Source organism: Hoplias malabaricus, chromosome 7, assembly GCF_029633855.1.
Source record: "Hoplias malabaricus isolate fHopMal1 chromosome 7, fHopMal1.hap1, whole genome shotgun sequence".
Lineage (NCBI taxonomy): Eukaryota > Metazoa > Chordata > Actinopteri > Characiformes > Erythrinidae > Hoplias > Hoplias malabaricus.
This window is the reverse complement of record NC_089806.1, coordinates 23438191-23461187: the sequence shown is the minus strand read 5'-3', so window position 1 is coordinate 23461187 and position 22997 is coordinate 23438191. Positions and strand designations below refer to the sequence as shown.

General features: G+C 39.8%; 2 protein-coding genes across 5 annotated transcripts in view; one reads left to right on the top strand and one right to left on the bottom strand.

Annotated features, from left to right (window-relative positions):
* The window catches only part of angptl1a (angiopoietin-like 1a), a 43350-nt gene extending 32266 nt beyond the window's left edge, over positions 1-11084 (bottom strand). Inside the window, exon 1 of one of the 2 annotated variants that reach the window (XM_066676138.1) lies at positions 11008-11084. The gene's annotated coding sequence lies outside the window, so the exon portion shown is untranslated. Of the gene's footprint in view, positions 1-6006; positions 6177-11007 lie in introns of those variants that run through there. The other variant, XM_066676137.1, reaches the window with a different exon arrangement.
* Positions 1-22997, top strand: part of ralgps2 (Ral GEF with PH domain and SH3 binding motif 2) — a 150735-nt gene that overhangs the window by 122441 nt on the left and 5297 nt on the right. For 2 of the 3 annotated variants that reach the window (XM_066676136.1, XM_066676134.1), the window contains 11 exons: positions 10368-10505; positions 10697-10787; positions 10878-10945; positions 11027-11168; positions 12024-12175; positions 12921-12975; positions 14337-14414; positions 15734-15839; positions 20279-20371; positions 21280-21385; positions 22194-22285. In XM_066676136.1, the coding sequence (XP_066532233.1) occupies positions 10368-10505; positions 10697-10787; positions 10878-10945; positions 11027-11168; positions 12024-12175; positions 12921-12975; positions 14337-14414; positions 15734-15839; positions 20279-20371; positions 21280-21385; positions 22194-22285 (1121 nt within the window). The remainder of the gene's footprint in view (positions 1-10367; positions 10506-10696; positions 10788-10877; positions 10946-11026; positions 11169-12023; positions 12176-12920; positions 12976-14336; positions 14415-15733; positions 15840-20278; positions 20372-21279; positions 21386-22193; positions 22286-22997) is intronic. The other variant, XM_066676135.1, reaches the window with a different exon arrangement.

The following is a 22997-nucleotide window of genomic DNA, read 5'->3' as shown; positions in this document are numbered from 1 at the left end:
GCAGCTCAGTGTTATACTGGGGCTTTGAACAGAAATGTGTTGAACGTTGTTGAGGTAATATTTATCAATAGTCTCTTATTTATGTTTGGACAATGTTTCCATCTTCAGCCTTTTGTTTTCTAATATATATTTAACAAAGAGAAAGTCATCTTGTCTGTCTCTACAACGGCACAAATGCACGGACAGATCTCACTGTTACTGACTTTCTGATGAGTCAATTACGTCTGCACAGCTTTTTGTTTAACTTTACACAAAAATGACCAAATTCTCTGGATTATTAAAGCCAGAACAACAGAGCAAGTTGTTGCTCAAAATAAACGAGGCTGTAGATTATTGACAGCACTGTTTTATCACTCGGACCCTTATAGAAATTTAAGTCAATAATAAATAGCTAGTTTCAGCAATGCCCTGTTCCTTCATTAAGTATAGATTACTGTTGATGAAATGTTAAGGTGCTTGGTTTTAGAAATATTCAATAATTAATTATTGAACTAATTTTAGTAATTAACTAATTTTATAGTTTATTACTTATTATTATTGTAAACAAAGACATTGATATGAAGCACCAAAGCTTCTCCAGACTTTCCAATGACAAGGGTATGTCTTTTGGCCGTTTCCTCTGTGACAGTGGCTAATGACGGTCCGGAGAAACTGGGCATTTGTATTTATTCATCATTGTTCTGTCACTAAAATACCCAGCTTGTACGGGTGCAAATACATCATTGAGGTGTTGACCTATTCTGACTAATAACCTTGTCACTAACCTGTAGTCTAATAAAAACACCTACACTCTCAGGAACTGTCACCGTGATGGTACGCTCAAGGGTACAAATTCTGTACCTTTAATTAGGAAACATATTTGTACTTTATTCTATTATTATGGCAGATTTTAAATTGTGTCTATTTTATATGCCCATTTAATCTCCAGGACTTAAATTCACTCATTCATTCATTGTTTGTAAGCGCTTATCCAGTTCAGGGTCGCAGTGGGTCCAGAGACGGAATGCCGGAATCACTGGGTACAAAGCAGGAACACACCTGGGAGTGGGCACCAGTCCTTCACAGGGTGACACACTCAAACATTCACTCACTCCTAGGGACAACTTTTATTTTTCTTATACTGAAGTCGAAAAATCCACCTGCTGACGTGGGTTTTAGGACCGTGGAAGGAAACCGGAGCACCCAGAGGAAACCCACGTAGACACAGGGAGAACACACCAAACTTCTCCTCATAGGCAGTCACATAGAGCAGGGCTCGAACCCATAATCCCAGGACCCTGGAGTTGTGTGGCAGCGCCACCATGCTGCCCAGGACTTAAATTATGTTCTTTTATGCAATTCTGTAATGAAATATGACAAAACTTCATCTCTCCTTCTGTAGAAGAGAATGTAGTGTGCCTTTAGGGATCACAACCTAACATTAAAACCACTTTTGAACCTTTTAAAGGTACATTTAAAAAGTTTGCAGTGACAGTGTACCTGTACTGTAGCCCAGTTATTGATCCAAATGATATTTTTGGTAACTTCATTTGGCAAAGTTATCTTTCCTTCCAAATATAAATAAATTTCTTCATCACTTACAAATCCCACTTCTGTTCTGCATGAGTTACAACAGCATGGCTTCATTCACTCTCAGAAAAAAGGTACTGTAGAGGTACATTATTGGTCACAAAAGGTACAAACAGCATAAATATACCTTTTAAAGATACATTACATTCTCTTCTCCAGAAATCAACACAATTTAAAAGGCTACAATTATAATAAAATAAAGGTACAATTATGATCCCTAATTAAAAGTGTGTATATATATGCACCCTTGAGGGTACTACTCTAGACCTATTTGGAATGGACGTCATGATTACGTCACTGGCAGCTTTGTGGTGGCAGTAAAACAGCATAAACAAATACAGACCATATACACAAAATAGGGTCAAAATATGTTGTGTTGTGCTCTTGGATGCCAGAATTGGAATGGAAAAGCAAATTATTAAAATTTTTATAGAATACCATTGTCGAAGACGTACTTTGAGGCAAAACTCAGATGTTTATGGTTAAAACCTATTCAACCGACAGACTGGACTGATGAAGTCATCCAAAATTCTCACCTCTGCAGCGCACATTTCATATCAGGCAATGTTTTTCACCACTGTTTATCACACATAAATGCAAAATCAACGATGTACTTAATAACAGCAAATTAGTTAAAGCAGCAATCACAAAGCTGGCATTCTCAGCTATTTCATAATGGTAAATACTAATAATGGTCAGTCTATAAAGCACAAAAAAACATACATCTAATCTTGGTATTCAATATCCTGGACATATCATCAAGAGGTTTTGAGTATTTATTTTGTATACACACTGGGTTTTTTCCACAAGCCACATGAAGATGTCCAGCCACTAGCTTTTGCCATTTAGTTGGTTCCTTGACCCACATACCCGACAGTGTGTACGGGTCAGGAAACCTCACCCCATTACTAAGAGTTAGCTTGTTAGTGTACAACAACCTCTTATTTACTCATTAGCTAATAAAATAACTGGAGAAAGCATCCGGATTAGCCATATTCTCGTTTTCCTATACTTGATACCGCTATGCTCACTGACTTTCTGGCACCAATTAAGCTCCGCCCACAAAATATGTCATTACTGTTTACATACAAAAAATGGTGTATAGTGACAGCAAAAGGTACCACCGCAGTGACCAGTTTTCTAACAGTATAGACATATATGTACAGACATGAATGTATGGCACACAAAGAAGAAGAGAATCAGACAACAGTGACCACTGACTGTTCAGCTGCTTAAATCTTGTATACAACACTTTCAGAACTGCAACAATTAGTATTTTTCGTTCCCAAATGCAGTGAAACCTTGACTGAGTGAATCAACTATCGAATTTTCCAAGATTTTTATACATTATTTGTTATTTATAAAGTAAATTTTTCTTATTTAAAAACTCGTAACAAAAAATGGGTGTGGCTTTTGGGGAGCTGGAATGGATTAATAGCATTTCAACTCATTTTTATGGGGAAACTGAAGTAGATGTACGAGCAAATTTGAGTTACGAGCTTGGTCACAGAATGAATTAAATTCGTAAGTCAAGGTATTACTGTAATTACGACATACAGTTAAAAGAAAAGGTGATGTGACCCCGTCATAAACATGCCTCTGTCCTGGTTGTTTTGAGTATTGATGGCATTTGTTTTTACTTAATAATTAGGAGTTTATCTTTGAAAAAGCTGAAAAGTTTCTTTCTTTCATTTCAAGTGAATCAACAAATTACAGATTACAGATTGAATTTTTAGGAAGTGTCTTAACTTTTTCTGGAAGTGAGTTATGGAGAAACTGCTTTAGTGGGGGACTTCCATAGAAAGCATGTTTACAACAGATGTGGCAGTGTTACACCGTTCATGTTGGCTAAAGTGTCCATTTAACAGCGGCAATAGCACGTCACCCTACAGTGGGGGAGAAAGTGTCTTGAGTTTACAGAATTCAGATGTGTCTATCAAATACAAACAAGGATAGCAGCTGTGTTTTCTTTTTCTTTTCTTTTTCTTTTCTTTGGAAATGGTTGAGTTGAGGTAACCCATGTGACCCTAAATTTCCTGTACCCAGTTCATCAGTTCCTCCTGTTAAACAAGTCTGACCCTGTCAGACACACTGCCACCGAGCAGAGCCGGGTACAATTCATGAACACTGAAGCAAATTTACTGCTGCTAACACAGTGCCATTGGACAGCTCAGTACACTTGGAGGAGAACGCAAACTGCTCAGATCTTTATGTCCCCTAACAGACACATATGGCAAGACCAGTTCAGCTCTGTTAAGCTCCCTGCTTCTGACGGCTGAGACATCACCAAGGATCAAAGCAGTGATCTTCCAGTGGTTTTCCACTTAGACAGCTCTGCCACTGGGAGTACCATATGGCACATTTGAATAATTTACATTTAAGGCAGCAATTCAGTGTATTATTCTTATGCTACCTATGAACATATTAATTCGGCAGCACATTAGACTTGTGTATGATCTCTCTTAATTACATAACTTACATCATTTTATAATATTTACCCAGTAGTACCAAATACTTTCCACTTATTAATAATTTAATATTACTAAGTGAGTAAGTGCAGCATAAAAGTTTAGGTGACCTGCTGTGCGAGTGACAAGGATTCTGCCAAATCATCCACTGTCATGCTGAATTTGCTGTGTGTGTGTGTGCGCATGTTTATGTGGTTGTGTGCACGTACAGGGAGAATATCAGGTAACTCGATTCCGCATTTCTACATGAGGAAGCGGTTAGCGTAAAATGACCTTGTGTCTTGGTGAGTTTATTTTTCTTTAAAAAGGGCTTTTATGAATGAACCCCTTATTCCATCCAAAACACTGGAGAAACATTGTGTGGAAAGAACCACCAAGAACACACAAGCCCCTCCACGGGGGGGGGGGCTCTCTGCGGAGCCCACATCACAGCATGTCATCTTAAAGAAGTGCAAATACGGAGCATATGATCCACCAAAAACAGATCAGAGCATAGAGTCAAAGATATGGAAAATGCTGAACAACACATTGAGATGAGCTACTTTTAAGGCCACCAGATGTCTAATGTCTCCCAATGAAACACACCACAGAGGCCAAACCAAGATGTGCACAATCTGTTTGGTGAAAATTGCTTGCTGAAGGGTAGTATTATTTTGGAGTTGTAAGGACTACAGTTCCAAACATGCCCTTCTAATTGTAATAAGCATCAACCCGAGTCAGAGTTAGTTTGCATTGTCATTTTCTGAATAATTAAAATTCAGAGCACTGCTTATTAGCACACAGTTCTTGTGTTTTTGCGGGGTTTGATATCTGGGTGTTCTAACACAAAGTTTTTTAAAATTTGTGCTTATTTTATCAGAAAGAAAAAAAAATCCTGGCGTTCAAAGTGATTTGATGCCAGTTTTTCCATTCAAAATCAAGAGTTTAATGCCTGTGCTACATTTTAGGTTATAACTGATTTAACCCCAGAGGTACATACAGGTAACAGAAGGAAAAATAGCCTCCTAGTAAGTGTATTTTTCTGATTTACTACACTTATACATTTAACAGCATGCTACATAAACCCTGGGGTATGTTTAGTGCTCTTGTGGTGGTAATAAAATGGCTGTAATTGTGTTGTGAACCGTGGTTTCTATCACAAATATTGTAAAGAAGTCATAGTTTATATATATATATATATATATATATATATATATATATATATATATATATACATTTTACATAAATACAGCTGCCTTAAGACTTAACCATGATTTTTTTTTCTTTTTATTAAAAAAAGGAAACTGTAGACTGTTTAACATTCTCATGATATCACTTCAGTGATACCAGTTCAAGCAGATTTGGAGTATGTGCTAGAATCGACTCATTATAATGAATAAATATCAGTAGAATTAATCATGCCTGCATTACTACGACTCTGATATTGATGTATTATTGACAAAACTTAATGACTGACCATTCTACCAGGGGAATAATTTAGTGCGTGACTGCCTTATGGTCACGGCTGTAGAGCAGCTTTTCTGCCCCCTGACCCAGTGCAGATCACAGAAGAGGCTGCTGGTCTGACAGTCAGCAAAGCAAACACAGCCCTAAATCCAGCTGCTTCAGCCACTTTTTCCCCTCAATAAATGTGAGGGCTATCTCCGAATCTCTCCTCCCAGTCCTCTGAGGAGTTTCTGAGGAACTCTCCAGATTGGATCACGCTCCAGTTTTGGCCCGGTGCTGTACTCAGGAACACTGAGCCGGCGAGCCTTTTTGTTTGGAAGGAGAAACAATTTGCGACACTAAACATTACAGCATGTGCTGAGCAGAGAGCGGCATGACAGAGATAGGGAGGACTTTCCTGAGGACATACTGCAGCTGCTACAGAAAAGAGAAACAGTTGGAAGAGAAGGAAAGGAGAAACTGAATGTGAGGTCAAAGGAGGAATGAAATTTGAAGTGAAGTAACGCAGTCTGTTTACACTCACCTGTGGCTGAAGGTGACTGTTTGTGTGTGCGTGTATATACTGTTCTGTGCCTCACTGTGTCCCCTCAAGGATCTTGAAGTTCTATGGAAGTCCTCAGAGTTGTGATTGTCTCTCATATCCCATGCTAGAGGCCTCCTCTCTGGGGCAGCTCCACTCCGGACGTCCCCCCCCCAAAAAAAAAAAAAAAAAACTCCCCGCTCCTAGAGATCCAGCGGTAAGCTCCCGTCTCAGACTTCAGCAGCTCTGGAGCCGGGGCATTGCTCTGGAACTCCCAGCTGTTGCTGCTTCAGGAGACTGAGCCGCCCTCAGTCACCGCCTCCGCCTTTTCACAAAGGATTAGGGGGGTAAAGGAGCGAGGGAAGGGGAGGCGGGATGGAGGAGAGACTGGGAAAGAAGGGATTTTTTTTTTTTTGCTCAACTTTCATTTTTTGGGACTGGCCCAGCCCTCCTCTGATGTAACTCTGGCTGAAACAGGGCCAGTAGAAGTTAAATCCTCCTAAAGTTACAGCCCCCAACACACCCCCAAAAATCAAGACTTTTTTCCTTCTTTTTTTTCAGAAGGAAGAGAAAGCATTAGAAAGACCTTACTCCAGACTGTGGTCTGAGAGGAGACAGCACTAGTTGAATTGTCTTGCACTTTGCACTTGAACCTCTACACACACACTGTCTCTCTGTCTGTCTTTTCACCTTCTCCCTCTGTCTCTCCCTGCCACTCCTTTTCTCCCTCTTCTGTTTCTCTCCTCTTTCTTTCTCTCTAATTTTCACCCTTTGTTGCTCTCCCTCTTGCTCTTCTGTCTTCTGTCTCTCTCTCCCTCCACCTCCCTCTCCCTCCACCTCCCTCTCTCTCCCCACTTCTCTTCTCCCTCTTATTTTTCTCTTTTTCACCCTCCTGTTTCTTTCCCCCTCTCTCTTTAAACTCTTTCTATTTCCACCTTCTCTCTCACCCTCATTCTCACTCTTCCTCCCACTTCTCTCTATCCCTCTCCCCCTTTCTTTCACTCCCCTCAGTATTCTTTTCTTGTTTTATTTACTATATTCCTCTCTTTCTGTTTTCTAAATATCTTTTTCCTGTTTTTTTTTGTTTTCATTCCTCTGCACTGTTCCTCTCTCTCTCTCTCTCTCTCTCACTCTCTCTCTCCCCCCCCCCCCCCCCTCTGTGTGTGTGTGTGTGTGTGTGTGTGTGTGTGTGTAATGGGAGAGGGTGTGAGTAATTTGACATATGAAGTGAATTGTAGTTGAAGAGGTGTGTGTGTGTGTTGGGTCTGCATCAGATGGTGGTGCTGATTTGTTGCAGTGAAATGTTCAGTTATGCTGATTAGAGTCGGGGGATTTTTTCTGTGGTTTCTTTCAGACGCTATGTAATGTACCTAGGGCCGTGAGCATGTATGTTTAGAAGTACACACAGGTTGCCTTGATTCAAAAGGGACTGCTGCCATTCTGAGGTGTGAGAGATATGCCCTATACGCACTCCTCTTTAGGTTTTTTTTTTCCCCCCAAACAATTATCCCACACCCTGTCTCTTATCATTGAGGTTTAAGTACTGTTTTACTGACAGATGCAGCTCCACAAACATGCTCTCTGTTTTTAATCAGTCTGATCTTTGAGACTGGTAACACTTTAATTAGTTCCTTTTTCTGAGGGCTCTGCCCTCCTTTGGCTATGTCATCTCCTTAGCAGTTTCCTCTTTTCTTAAAGCCTGTTATTTCTAATCGTGTAACCCACTGCTAATAAAAAAAAGCAAGGCATTATTAAAGCTAAATATAGCTGTGCCTGCTGTTTACCTCTAAACAAATGCTCTTAAAAGCCTTTGCTTGAAAGGGGACGTTTTTGTGGTTGATGAGTTAAAATAAAAGATTTTAAAGCATTTTTTCCTCATGAGGTCTGTGTTCTCAAGACATCAGAATTGACATATTTTTCCAATCATTTGTCCCCATGAAAAGTACATTTGCATGAGTGGATTTGCAGAAGAGGAACGTTTAGGCTCAGCATGTTACATATCTGTTATAAGTGGGTAATAATATGGTGATGTTTGGTCATTTCTAAACACTAAATAATTACTAAATAGTTAGAGTGACTGTTACTGTAACAGGTTTTTATTATAGTAGGGTTATTATGCAAAAAACATATGTGTATATATATTGTTTTATGATCAGGGATCTGTGATTTACCCGAGCAGGGAATCAAACCCTAGCCATCAGTTCTTATCGATTAACATGTGCCTGCACCAGGATTTTAACTCTACTGTTCTGCATAGAGGCGGCACGGTGGCGCAGCGGGTAGTGTCGCAGTCACACAGCTCCAGGGACCTGTAGGTTGTGGGTTGGATTCCCGCTCCGGGTGACTGTCTGTGAGGAGTTGGTGTGTTCTCCCCGTGTCTGCGTGGGTTTCCTCCGCGTGCTCCGGTTTCCTCCCACAGGAAACACACGTTGCAGGTGGATTGGCGACTCAAAAGTGTCCGTAGGTGTGAGTGTGTGTGTCTGTGTTGCCCTGTGAAGGACTGGTGCCCCCTCCAGGGTGTATTCCCGCCTTGCGTCCAATGATTCCAGGTAGGCTCTGGACCCACCGCGACCCTGAGTTGGATAAGCGGTTACAGATAATGAATGAATGCTCTGCATAGAAGGTAGTAGCTTTACCCACTGAAACAACCATGCATGTAATTAAAAACTCAAAGTATTCTGAAGAATGGGTACTGTTACACGATGTAATATTCATTAATTAATTCATTCATTATCTGTAAGCGCTTATCCAGTTCAGGGTCGCGGTGGGTCCAGAGCCTACCTGGAATCATTGGGCGCAAGGCAGGAATACACCCTGGAGGGGGCGCCAGTCCTTTACAGGGCAACACACACACTCATACAGTCACTCACTCACTCACACCTACGGACACTTTTGAGTCACCAATCAACCTACCAACATGTGTTTTTGGACAGTGGGAGAAAACCAGAGCACCCGGAGGAAACCCACGCGGACACAGAGAGAACACACCTATGATGTAATATGCAATTCACTACAGTTTCAGTTTGTGAATCACACAGTACCTGACCATTTAAAGATGTAATAGTTCAGCAAACAGTCATCCAATTGTGCTCCCTAAAGGTACATCACATTTGCTTCTCCAGAAGGAGAGTTGAATATTTGTAATCTTTGATTATACAACTGTGTAAAATGAAAACAACACAGCTTTATATTATAGATTTAGTTAAATACCCTAACTAAAATATTGAATGTTTACCCCTTGATGGTATGGCCCCAGCAAGTTTTTCTAAGAGTGAACTGACATTTATTGAGAGTAAATTCAGATAATAAAATATTATTTCTGATGTAAATTACTACATTTTCTTACTCTAATTTAGTTATTGCCAATTCTACCCTTTAACTAGGTCTCCCTCAGTTACCCAGTGCTGTCAAGCTTGGAAGTGAAGGCAAACATATATTTCCTCTGAGACCCTTATAAAGCCAAAACATGTTTGTTTTTCTTCACCTCGTTTCAGTTGCTACTCAACACACTTAGAACTCTAACTGCCTTGGATAGCATCATGCTGACTGATGGGGTACAGAGACTCTGGGTTGGGAACTTTTAAACATTAGTTACTTAATTAGGTACAAGGAAACTTAATACCAGGTTTTTCTTCATAAAACCCCTACAGTCTGGTGTTATTCATCTGTATGTCTTTATATGTAGACTAAAGTTGGGGAGGGTAAAAGTTGTTTTTAAATGTAGAATAAAGTTCATAAGACAAATGCATATTGAAGCACGGCTAACCAAGCACAATAACGTAGTTGATTATAGTCATTTATTCCATTCCATCCCTGCTATCACTTATTCCTCAAGACTGTAGGCTGAAGTCTGAGGAGCCGCTTTGAAAAATCCCTCTTTCTCCTGAAGCCACCCATGTTTCTTTTTAATGTTAACGTTTTGGGTCATAATGTTCCTAATACATTCAAATATTTATCCAAAGCGAAATAAGCATTTTCGCCCACAGCCAAAGACGATCCATCTATTCCTCTTCTTTCCAGGCTCCGGTTTCTTTCCAGCTGTAGGAAAAGAGGGAGACACATGACTTCATCTTCTCTCTGTTTATTCCATGAGACATGCACAGCTGGACCGGACTGTGCGACACCTTGAATGCTGGAACCCTATCATTAGAAGGCTTTATGGAAGAAGGAATGTGTGTGTTATTGGCTGATTGTGGAGCACAGTAGGAAGCTGGGCTTGTTTAGGAGGAATGGGTTGACCCTGCCGGCCCAGTGTACTTTCTGTTAAGGCGGCACAGCTGTGACCCCTTCATAAAAAGCAACACACACACACACACACTGTGCTTACAAACTGACCTTACTGTCTGTTTGTGTGCTCTGTGTAGGTATGTACCTGTCTGATCTGACCTACATAGATTCAGCGTACCCCTCCACTGGGAGTATTCTGGAGAACGAGCAGCGCTCTAACCTGATGAATAACATCCTGAGAATCATCTCAGACCTCCAGAGATCCTGTGAATATGGTGGGTGTAAATGCTAGTGTGTGCAGTCAGGATCTATATTAACATAACATTGGGCACACACTTTTTCCACAGTCTCACCATGTAGCATACGTTGGTTTCATAGTAGTAGCTGAAAAATTCATATTAGTTACCTGGAGTAGAAAGAGTACAGAAACCACCAAATCATTGTGATCATTGTATTCATCTCTTAGATATACCAGAATTGCCTCACGTCCAGAACTATCTTAACTCGGTTCACTACATTGAGGAGTTACAGAAGTTTGTGGAGGATGACAACTACAAGTGAGTGCTTTGTGGAATCCTGTTTTGTACTTGCACAACCAAAGTCTGCCTGTGTGTGACTTGTAAAACTAATATTTGCACTACATTCAGGTTGTCTTTAAAGATTGAGCCAGCCACCAGCACACCCCGTGCAACTGCCTCTAGAGAAGACCTTGTAGGTAAGGAAAAGGATCGCCAGATATACTCCAAAGCCATACGTATAAACATAATTCAGTCTTACTCGCATATGCTTGTTTCAGGTCCTGATGCCTCTGGTTCGCCGTTGTGTGGTCGCCGAGGTAACGCAGCTGAGGGCGCCTTGCCCAAAGTCCCGCCCACTCCGCCTTCCCCCCGCAACCTGCTCCCCTACGGACACAGAAAATGTCACAGCTTGGGCTACAAGTGAGGGTCCTTTTATTAAAGTCCTTCACATTTGGCTTTATTCATCCTTGCATTTCCATTGCTGTATTTGAGTGTTATTATAGCGCTGCTATACTACCGCTAAACATGTAAGTGGTCATATGCTGTTACGAGTCTTCATGATCATCTGTGTCAATTTATATTACAGGGTCATAACACTGTTTGGCCATTAATTGTCATTGTAGGCATGGCATCGTTTATCAGCAGTTGTTAGGAAACGTTTTACTGAATGTCATTTTGGCATAGTTTATAATGTGTCATCGTTTAAAATGGTGCTCTCACCAGCAGGTGGCTATATCCAGATCTTAGCTGGATTATTATTGTACTGTTAGGGTTTTTAATTATTTATTTTTTATGCCAGTAAACAGCTGGCATGACCATATCGTCGTTATGTCAGTCAACACGTATCTCCCAAAATAGTAATTTTACAGGAGAAGCAAAAAACCTTCTTACCTTTCAATGGAAGTGATTATAAAAAGATTTTATTCCAAGCAGTATTTGGAGCATTTCAATTGTTTTATTAATAATGAAATTTCCAAACAATATTAAGGATAGCTGCTGTGTTCAAATGATGAAGTAAACTGAAATTGACAAAAATGAAAATACATGTTTTAATTGGACAGCAATGATGTATTCCATTCAGTGCTGTTAATTGAGTACTCATTTGTCCAAGTGCTTATAATGAATTCAGCTTGAAAATGCTTGATAATAAAATAAACTGATATTCACAGACATGTGTAATTGGGCTCGCCATGTTCAGCAAAAAAAAATGATATTCCAAATTCTGTCTGGGCCATTTTTAGAAACCATGAATCTTGTGTTTTCTCTTTGCTATAGTTTCATTCATAAGATGAACACAGTGGAGTTTAAGAGTGCTACGTTCCCCAACGCTGGCTCCAGACACCTGCTGGATGATAGTGTGCTGGAGAGCCACACACCCACACGGGGGCAGGCAGAGAGCTCCACCCTGTCCAGTGGCATTTCACTGGGTAACACACACACACACACACACTCGCATACACACATAATGCCTTCTGTGAATAACCAATAATTAGGAAATTAATTACCAAGTCTTTTTGGATGATAATGAATTCAGTAACTAATATACAAGGTATTCTTGAAGTGCACTGAACAAGAACATGTGTTCACACAGAATGTGACATAACATGAAAATGAAACTCATGAAACAAAAATGTTTGGTATATTTACAGTGCAAGACATCAGATATCCCCGCTGTTTGTTTCTAAAGGTTTCTTGATCTTCAAACCAGTCCCAGTTTTGCTCCCTGACATCTCTCAAACACAGAGACTGAATAATGTTATCTGAGGCACTCTAAGAACTGGTTTCAGAGACATTAATCTAAAGCACCCTCTAGTGGTAAGGGAATTTGTGTTAGGCTTATTGCCCATGGAGGAACAGAGATGTTCCTGTCGAGATGGAGAACCGAAACTTCTGTGTTTCATAAATGTGTTGGTGGTTGTGTTCAATATAAAGCAATTGTGTTTTATATTGTCTCATCAGTTTGTGAATAAACACAAACAGTGTGGCACAATGTCAGTTGTAATTATTAATTCTATTTGTAATGATAGGCTGATTATTCTGTTTCCTGAACTGTAAATTATAGACTGACTGTCCATTTCTGGAGCATTCCTGTATATGTGCTCCAGATATATGCATTTAACATAATTATAAATAACTTAATTACATCTAATTTCCCTCTCACTGTGGCTTCAGGAAGCAGTGAAGGCTCTGAGCTCAGTGAGGAAATGTCTTGGCCTGCATTTGAGAGGTGGGTGTCTGTCTCTGTCTCGCTCTCTCTCTCTCACACACACACACACACACACACACACGTTAGGCTGTCTTACTTGCATACATGCATGACTACAAATGGACATGTACATAGCAAGTCAACCCAAAACACATGGGGTTAATAAAAATGATTGCCAATTTGACAATTTGGATGAATGATTTTTTATGCATTTGTAGACAAATGTCTGTTATATATATATATATATATATATATATATATATATATATATATATATATATATATATATATATATATATATATATATATATATATATATATATATAATCTTTACACATTCACACAAAACAAAGAAAAATCTCAAAACAATTTGCAATATCTAAATATAATAAAAGTTTTATCTGGTCTGACAGGACTGATGCAAGTTTAGACAGTTATAGTGAATAAAACACTTTTACATTGTACATGTTGGTTTTTTTTTTTTTAGAGTTGAAGTTTTGTTTTGACAGTGTTGTGTATTTTTTGGATAATGTAATGGAATAAATGTCTTCTGGTTGTGCGTGTGTTTACGCAGAATGGTTAAATGCATGATTTTTGAGAACGTAGTAGTGATCCACAGGCTCTGAAATATAATAGACCAAAAAGTGTTTAATGCCTAGCAACCTGTGTTTGTGCATCGCCACAATAATCCCCGCTACAGTGTGTGTCTGTGCCCCAGATCACTAGAGCCTAGCTCATTTAAGATACAAACACTGCTTTCCAGTTAAAGCAAGACGCCTTCATGGCTCACGCTCTCTGAAGCAGTGTCCTTGTCCTACACACCAAATGCCTTCCACTCTCATTTACTCCGTCCCTGGCATGAAAGCACATTTTGCAGTTTTGTTATGATGAAAGTTCAACAAGAGATTCAGCATTATGTGAGATGTTTGTAGATACAGCATGAGCACAGTGTGGTTCTCAGACAATGGAAGGAGAATAGTCTGCCACTTCAAAGAAACCCTCTAAGAAAATGTGGCCTTCTCTAAGTGGTGTGTGTGTTGTGTGTGTGCGCTCATGCCCATTGCCTGTTTAATGTTTGGAAGCAGTTTTTCGCAAATATAGTTGCTATAATACAATATATTTTTGTCAGTTTGTTAAAACACTGAGGAAACCAGTGTACTAAATATGCATATTTGAGACCATATTCAAAAAAGCATAGCACTACTTCAACAGTCCTGTGTTAAAGACACAATTGAGTTTAAAATTACTGTTTTGTTGAACATATGGTTCAATAATAAAGTTTTGAAAAGTCTAAAGTTTAGAAAGAGTGTGAATGTGTGTTTGAGTTTAAGAGAGAGAGATTTGAGACTGATCAATGCACTGATGTGCCTGACACCTTACAGGACTCGTTTTTACCACTCTTTGGGCCCAGTCACGCGAGTGGGCCGCATGTCCTGCAGAGGAGGGCTTAGGTCCAGCAGGTAACAGCAGTCATTCTAAGGCGCTCTCTCTGCTTCCTTTTCTATCCCCCCTCATTTTCCTCTCTCTGTATTCTTCCTGTGTTCCTTGTACCTTCGCTCTTGACTGCACCAAACAGCTGCACATTCTGTGTGTAATGTTGGTAGATCATGTGATTTTTTTTTTCCAGTGACTCTAGGTGGTGGGCTTCTCTGAGGCAGGTGTGCAAGTGTGTGTTTCGGTGATTGTGTCTCAGCTTGCTGCTTAATCCTCATCTTGCTGCAGCTGGAGCAGATGTTCTGATCACTGCCTCTCTTTTTTTTTCTTTTTCCTCTAGTGAATGAAGAAAGTCATTTCTAATTGCAGCTGGAGTTATGTAGTGATTTGCAGTCACTTCTTTTTTCTCCATATCTTTAACACAGCACCAGAGCTTAGCCAGCTCCAGCAAAAGAACAAGGGTGACAGATGTGTGTGTGTGTGTGTGATGAGTAAACAAATTGAAATAGGAGTAACCTACAATCTCAGGACCAACAAATTAGCACTGCCTGCGTACGCACTTTGGGTAGATTAAGATTAGGGTTAGTTTTTTTTTTTTTGGCTATGCTATTAAAGGTAGATTAAATACTGTTCAAAACACAGAGCCCATTACTCAATTTCCAGTTAAAACTGTCTGCAAGTTATTTATTTTTAACCGATAGGGGCAATAATAGGAGACATTTACCATAATTGAGCAAAGCCATAGCTCCTCTTCTTTGACAAAATAACTGGTTACAGCGGCATTTTTCAACAAAATCTGACTAACAAGAGGTTAACTCAAGCAACTACTCAGATTTCTTTCTCGTGAATCAAAATGACTAAAGACATTTTATGACAGGCTTTACCTACATGTTACATTAAGGCAAAAAATAATTTTACCTGCTCTTCAGATCTCTGGTGTTTTCTCACTCATTCTCTCTCCCTCCCTCCAGATCCAAGCTCTGCGGTGTGGGCCCTGTCTTATTCTCCCTCTTATTACACTTCCTCTGTGTGTGTGTGTGTGTGTATGTGTGCGTGTTTGCTTTAAAAAATGATTAGAGTGCTTATGATCTAAATCTAGATTTGTGAAGAGAGAGACTTGCTGTCGTTCCCTCAAGACTCTTACTGATTCTCTCTGATGAATTGTCGGTACTCCATGTGAAAGATCTCTTCTGTAACTGAGTTATGTAATCTGTAACCCACTAGAATCTGTCACTAATGACATAATGAGTCTGGACTGAACGACAGCATGGCCTTATAAAGAGTTCAAACCATTTGTATGTGATGTGAGAGTGTAATAGCTATATGTGTGTTTGTGTTTCTGCAGCTCAGCCGAATCTGAGGAGTTGGCAGTCCATCTGTACCCTGGAGCAGTGACCGTCCAGGGAGTGTTACGCAGGAAAACTGTTCTCAAGGAGGGCAAGAAACCCACGGTATATAATCAGCAATCTTCATCTCTCGCCTCCATTGTAGGAAGGGGCATGATGAATCAGTTATAAGAGAAAGGATTGAAAAATGATTAGAAAATTAGGACAAAGGTTTATATGTAAATTACTTTTCTACGATTACTTGTTCTCTTATATGTTCCATGTCTGATCGTCTGCTCTGCAATCTGAAGTAGTAATGTGTCAAACTCAAAATAATAATCTGTTAGTACGTATTTACCAGCAGTGGTAAAGTATACTGAAATTTATTCCCGTATTTGGTCCATTTCATGATGAATGTATTGGTTTATTTTTTTTATTTAACCATCATTTATTTGGGCTGGCCCCGAATATTTGGATTATCATTCATTGGGTAGGTATTCAGATTATAATTTTGATATTTGAATATTCGTTTTTTGGAAAACAAACAAAAAAGTGGCCTTAAAAGCAACACTCCACTCCATATGTACTCAGTCATGTCAACATAAAACTCTTGAACAAAACCTAAAACAGCCTAACACACTACAGCAACCTACTTACAACGAAGCATGGCAAAGCTGCAGTTCATTTTGTCAGCTTTACACTTCAAAGAAGCTCTGGTTTATTTGTGGACACTGTACCCGTAGTAGCACCGTGTAGCGCACGAGTTAGCGAACGACTCGGGGACCGGAGCCATGCTGGGAACCAAAATGCGGCTTTAATTTATACTGAGAGCTTATTTTCTGAACAACAAGGCTGGCTCCAAATATTTGGGTATTCAGATATTTGTTAACTGGCTATGTATTCGGTTTCTAATTTTGAGATTTGGATATTTTTGGATAAATAGCTCCATTGGATAATGGATAAAGGCAACGCTCCACGACATTCAGCCATAAGAACTGTGCTCTCCCCACTCCACCCGTACTCAGGCTCACCAACACAGAAGCCTAAAACTCAGTCATATAAAACAGCCTAGCATGCTAAAACAAACAACACACTTACAACGAAGCGAGGCGACGCTACAGTTCATTTTGTCAGCCTTGTGCCTGAAATTAGAGCACCTCCACTCGAACTGGTTAAATTGTTTATTATGCCCTTAGTTAGCGAGCTAGTTGGCAGGTTAGAGAGCGTAGCGAGCGACGCCGTGCTTCGCACCTCCCCACGCTCCGAGTGTTCGAATATTCGCCGAAGCTCCAAAGCCGAAAAATGGTATTCGGGACAGCCCTATTGTTTATAGATAAAATATATGCTTTTTATGCAATAATTTATCCAATCAAAAATGAACGTGAATGTATTTTCCTTAATAGTACACCCTGGGAACAAATTGATACCATTGATACCTTTGGCAAACAAAAAGAAAAGTAAGTGTTACTCATAACTCATAATAAGTCTCTGACATCGACTGAGAGACATTTTTGCCTGTACCTCTGTGCAGAATACGTAAGGAGTACGGAGGGGTCTCAATTCCCCCTACAGCATCTCTAAGGCTTCAGATCAAGGTTTTGACTTGTTCATTTCAGAACCCTCCGTTTCTTTTTTTCTGCTTTTCTTTCATTGATTTACTGGAATGTTGGTCTCACATTACCTTTAGCCACTTTGGTAGAGTGGAGAATTTGTAATGATTTGTACGATGGTGAATTAGGCCGTCATGCTGCAGAACAACCCCAACGTATGACTTTTCCACGATTGTGCTTTACAGTTGGTATCAGTTTCGAATGTGGTCGAAGGGTGACTTGAATGGCGGATTTTCACTAAACATCATCTGTTGCTGGGGCAGCTTTACCTGGACAAGTTGGCTTTTTTTTTTCTCCAGTTGTACAGTCTTATATACAATCTACAATCTTTCAGAGAGTAGAATGCTTGATTTCTGGTCGTTTGTAGATCTTTTTAAAACCACTTCAGCACTCGGGCATCTGTTATCTTCTTTCTGAAAGATCTGAGAGATATCATTCAATCTAAGCATGATTATATGATTATACCACGCATCCACAACAAAGAGCAAACGAAACTTTCTGCTATTAAAATTAGACTGGTTCATTCATGCTCCTCTATAATTAGGACCTGGTGTTTTGCACTTGATGTGAGGCGCCTGATTCTGATTTAATTTATTTAAAGTAGGTATATACTAACTTTTTCCAAGTTAAGTTTTCATTTATATTTATTTAAACATTTTTAGAATTGACAACAAAAGGAGATGAATTGCTCCTTTAACTGTCAGTATTGTTGGCATGAAGATCAGATGTATGTTGTAAGAAATCCAATATTTCAAATTGACATATTATACCCTTATAATAAAATGATAATGATATTCTGCACACACTGTGCATAAATGCAGACTCTATATTATATTTCATAATGAGTCAGAAGCATTCCAGACCTTGTTTATCAACATTACACCATTAAGCCCAGATATCTAAGCTGTACAGTTCTTCAGGTTTTATCAGGGCCTTATTTTAGCTTTCACCTCATTTCTCCACCTCTCTTTTACCTGTTACCATCACTCTCCACATGCTTCATCTGCTTATCTTTTTACACTTCATCATCATCAGCCTTTCCCTGCACCCACACTATTTATTCTGTCCTACTTCCTCTCCAAAGACATTCTTCATCCCCCCAAAACTCATCTTCTCATTCTTCAGTGTCTTCCTTTCTCTCATGCTGGTACTTCTGTTTATCTCTTGGCTTGTTATCACTCTCTGCCTATTTCAGGCACTGCTGAGTGGTTGTGTTTCTAGTCCCTCGTCATCTGTGCTCTGTGTCTATTAGGTTTCTTTCTGCATTTCTCTTTAGTTTTTTTTTTTTTTTACACTCTCATTACTGCTGTCACACTGCTGAGTTGGGCATTTTTCCCTTTAGTTCTCCTGCGTGCGTGTGTGCGTGTGTGCGTGTGTGCGTGTGTGTGTGTGTGTGTATAAAAGAGCCAAAGCATTAAAAGACATGCCTTTAAAGTTTGGTTATTGGAGCAGAGGGACCCTTTTACAACCACATCTCTTACATAGTCTCGCTTTTCCATTTATGCCATAAATCATATTCTTTTTCTCTACCTGAATTCTTGGCCTTTTGTATTATAATAAAGCAGGCTCTTCTCAGGCTGTATGCTTGGAAAACAGTCAGAGCAATGGTTATGATTACTAAGGGTCAGAGGATCTGTTTGGTCATGCCTGTGGTCAGCTGCAGATATGAATGGAGGCTGGTAGTCTTTCTTTAATAATAGTTCCTTTATGCTTTTTTGAGTGAAGCACTGTGCACTATGTGGTCACTGTAATGTAGCACAGGCCACTGCCATTAGATGAAGTTATTTGATCTTAAATCACCCTGTGTTACTTTTACTTTAACTGACAAGTTTCAGAACACACACACACACACAGCACTCTATTAGACTTTTATATGGCTGAGTAAATGTATTCTCTTTCTAGGACCCTATGCCCCTTTAAAGTTCAGTTTTATTTCCTAACTAGCCGTGGACTGGAAAGAACTCAAACAGCTTCCTTTCCGCTGTGTGTGTGTGCGTGCATTTGTATTATGTTTATTTTAATGGTTATTGCAAAGTAGATTTCCACTATAAATGCTTAGTTAGTGAGTTATGTTTAAAATTACCACACCAACACACTTACCTGTGTGGTTTGAACCCAAATGGAATGAAAATACCCGACACTGCCAAAAGTTGCATTGGGCTTGCACTCGCAAGCAGTGTGTGTACAACTAACCTTGCATTTGAACAGTGATCAGGTGTGTCACGATTACAGTGAGAACAGAGAAATGTTGTCCCTATCATCAGTTGTAGCTCTGCTACAGACACCTCAGTCATGTCCATGAGCCTTAAGGGCAAGGATAATTTGTTGTAGCAAAAACAATAAATTTGTTCAAAAGAATTAATAATAAAATAAATGATGATAATACTACTACAGGATAAGAAGCTACGCTGAGTGAGAAAGATCCATCTGTCTTTTAGCAGTCTAAGTTATAACTGCAGAAATTCTGTGTGTAGTGCCTGTGACTGAACCTCTGCTACACAGCCAGTTACACAATTACACATGTGCAACTCAAACATTTAACTACTGAGCTGTAAAATGCTTTGTTCTAATGGAGTGTTCCAGTTCCATGGTTGCGTATGAAATGACTGAAGGAGTATTAGCTACTGTCACAACAAACCTGCATCACCCTAAAAAGCATAATAAAAATTTGAAAATATGCTTTTTCTATTGTGCCACAATTACATAATGAAGGGACAAGTACAAATGTTCTGAATCATTTTCATATCACCATCGTGATATCCAGCTACTACTAACTTTATGCACTTGTGCTTGTGTCTGTGATTTCGTGTTTTCAAGAGAGACACTATGTTTGAGAGAAAACCAGAGAAACAGAAGGTAGACAAACATTTCCCCTTCTGTCGTGTGATCTGTTAAGAAATAATATATCCCTCTCTTTCCATTCTTCTCTATCTCTCTCTCCCTCACTCTCCTCAGGTGGCTGCATGGACTAAGTACTGGGTAGCTCTGTGTGGTACACAGCTCTACTATTACACTGCCAAATCTCTCAAAGCCACAGAGAGGAAGCATGTAAGTGTCTCAGAAAGCTACCATTCATAGCCTCCATCAGGAGTTAGTGATACAGTACACACTCAGCTCTGCCTCAGGTCAGACTGCTGCGTTTTAGAGCTTTGCTACTTCATTGTGTGTGAAAGAAGGAAAGAGGGAGAGAGATTGGCGGGGGGTGGGGTCTTTGGACAGCCCGGTGTACTGCTTGGAGAAAGAGACATGTAATTTCACAGGAGCCTTAGGGAGAAAGCAAACCTTTAGAATGGAAGAATGCAAACAAGCAGCTTTACTAATGACTGGGTAATCAGCCCCGCAGTCGGCACGGGCAGCTGCTTACACTCATTGGATAATGAGGCGTATGACATCATCACGCCTGGACCAGCTGTCACTCACTTGCTGAGGTAAAAGGAACCACATGTAGTGAAAGAGCATGCACACATGTAGCCAACTGCACATGAACACGACACAGATTAATGTTCACTATATGGCCAAGAGTTTGTGGACACGCGCTCATCCAACATTTCTGAATTTAAGGGTATTAACAAGGAATTTCTCCCCGTTTGCTACACTAAAGTCTCTCCTCTTCTGGGAAAGATTTAAAATAGATGTCGGAACATTTCTGTAAGGATTTAACAGCATTCAGCCACAACATTAATCACATGAGTGCTGATGTTGAATCTGTTTATTCTATTTTATTCGAACAATACTTCAGTGAACACAATTACACTCCTCCACACCCTCATACTAGGGGGCTTGATACCCAACTAGCTGACACTTAGCATTGGGTATGGAGATCCTAACCTTAGCTTATCCTAAGTCCCTTCTTAAGGAACATGGTGCTAGTTACAAATATACACATGCAAACCAATGCTAATAGTCCCTTATTATCTTTCTTTCTTTCTTTCTGTCTGTATCTGTCTTTACCTAAGTTTAAGTCCACCGCCAGTAAATGTGTGTCCGTGGTTGGGTTGATGGCCATGATGGCTGATGACCCGGAGCATCCTGACGTCTTCCTGCTCACCGATTCTGAGCACGGTGAGTGTTTGGCAAACCTGCACAATGCTAAACGAGCCAAGCCAACAGGCCACGGTGTGATGTTATCACCGTGCTTATCCATCACAATGAGTTGGGTGGCTTAGAAGATACCGGCACTACCATCATAACAATCTGTTCTCATACACAAAATAAAATTTCTATTTCTGTATCCTCAAATGTCTATACACGCTCCACACACACACACACATGCGTTGTTATGATGGAACTCCTAACAAAAATTGTATTCGACTTAAGGCAAGTGTACTCTGTTTTTTTTTGTCAGCATAATGTCACAGACAAACATCACAAAGAACACAAAGGTCAGGGGTTAAAATCTTTGGTTTCATGTGACATGTCTGCTTATAATATAAGAAAAATAAATCCTTTGTTGTTTGCACAGTTTACAAAGGTTTTAATCCAAACACAGCAGAATGAATAATAGTGTTTGGTATGTGCTGATATATGTGCATTTTCCAAGGTCTGGCGCACAGAAACATGCTGTGTGCATACTTGTTATATCTCATCTGTGGTGTATTCCCCTTGCTTTGGATTCCCGATCTGACATCATTACAGCTGTGTATCTGTTTGTGTATGTGTGTTTGTGTGAACTGAGGGAGAGATTCTGCACCTGCAGGATTTTCTTGTTTCCAGGGAATAACAGAGGTGTCCAGAGAGAAAAAGGGGATTTGGCAAAGAAAGAAGGGAGTACGGTGGGAGTAGAGGAAGTCAGCGAAACTCGTTGTCAAACAGCAGCTATTGAAGAACATTGTGTGAAACAGAGACTAATATTAAACGTGTTTGTGTGCAGGAAATTCTTATAAATTCCAGGCAGGGAACAGAATGAATGCTCTGCTGTGGTTTAAACACCTGAGTGCAGCATGTCAAAGCAACAGACAACAGGTAAGTGTGGGATGACTTCTGTTGTTGTTGTTCTGGAATCCAACGTGTTTTGAGGAAAGAGAAGTGAGTAGTTGTATGTCGCTGGCAATTTCTCATTCTCATTCCCTGCTGGCGTTTAGCTTAAGGATACACACCTTTCAGCTGTATTAGAAACAATGCGATGCAACCTGCAAAACAAAAAGCTTCCACAGTGCAATGTTGTTGTGAATAAAAATGATTGTCAAGTTTTGTTTCTGGATGAAGAGGCTCATGCTGTGATGATACACTCAAACAGTGATAAAACAAATATTTTTTATGTGGCTGATCCCAATGCGGATAGGCAGTTATAATTCAAGACATAACATGGAAACCTAGCTTTGTGGACAGTGATGGGCTGTTTCAGAGTTGAAAATAATATATTTTAAAGCTAATAGCATGAAGGGATGGAAATGAGGAATTGCCAGTAATAGACACCCACTTTCAGGTTTAGTACAAGTAGTAGCTCTGTATAAGAGCGTCTGCTATGTTTTGGTGCTTTTAAATAGAAATGGGTTTATGAAAGTGTTTGTTTTATGTTGAATTTACTTAGCAAAGCTCTTTTCAAAAGTAAGACAAAGGGTTTTATGAAGGCAACAACATACAAACACTGTAAACAGTGGTGAAACGTGCACATATAATGAAAAATGACTGTCGCCAAACCTGTTGACGTGAAAGCCTTTTTCCCCTAATGGCT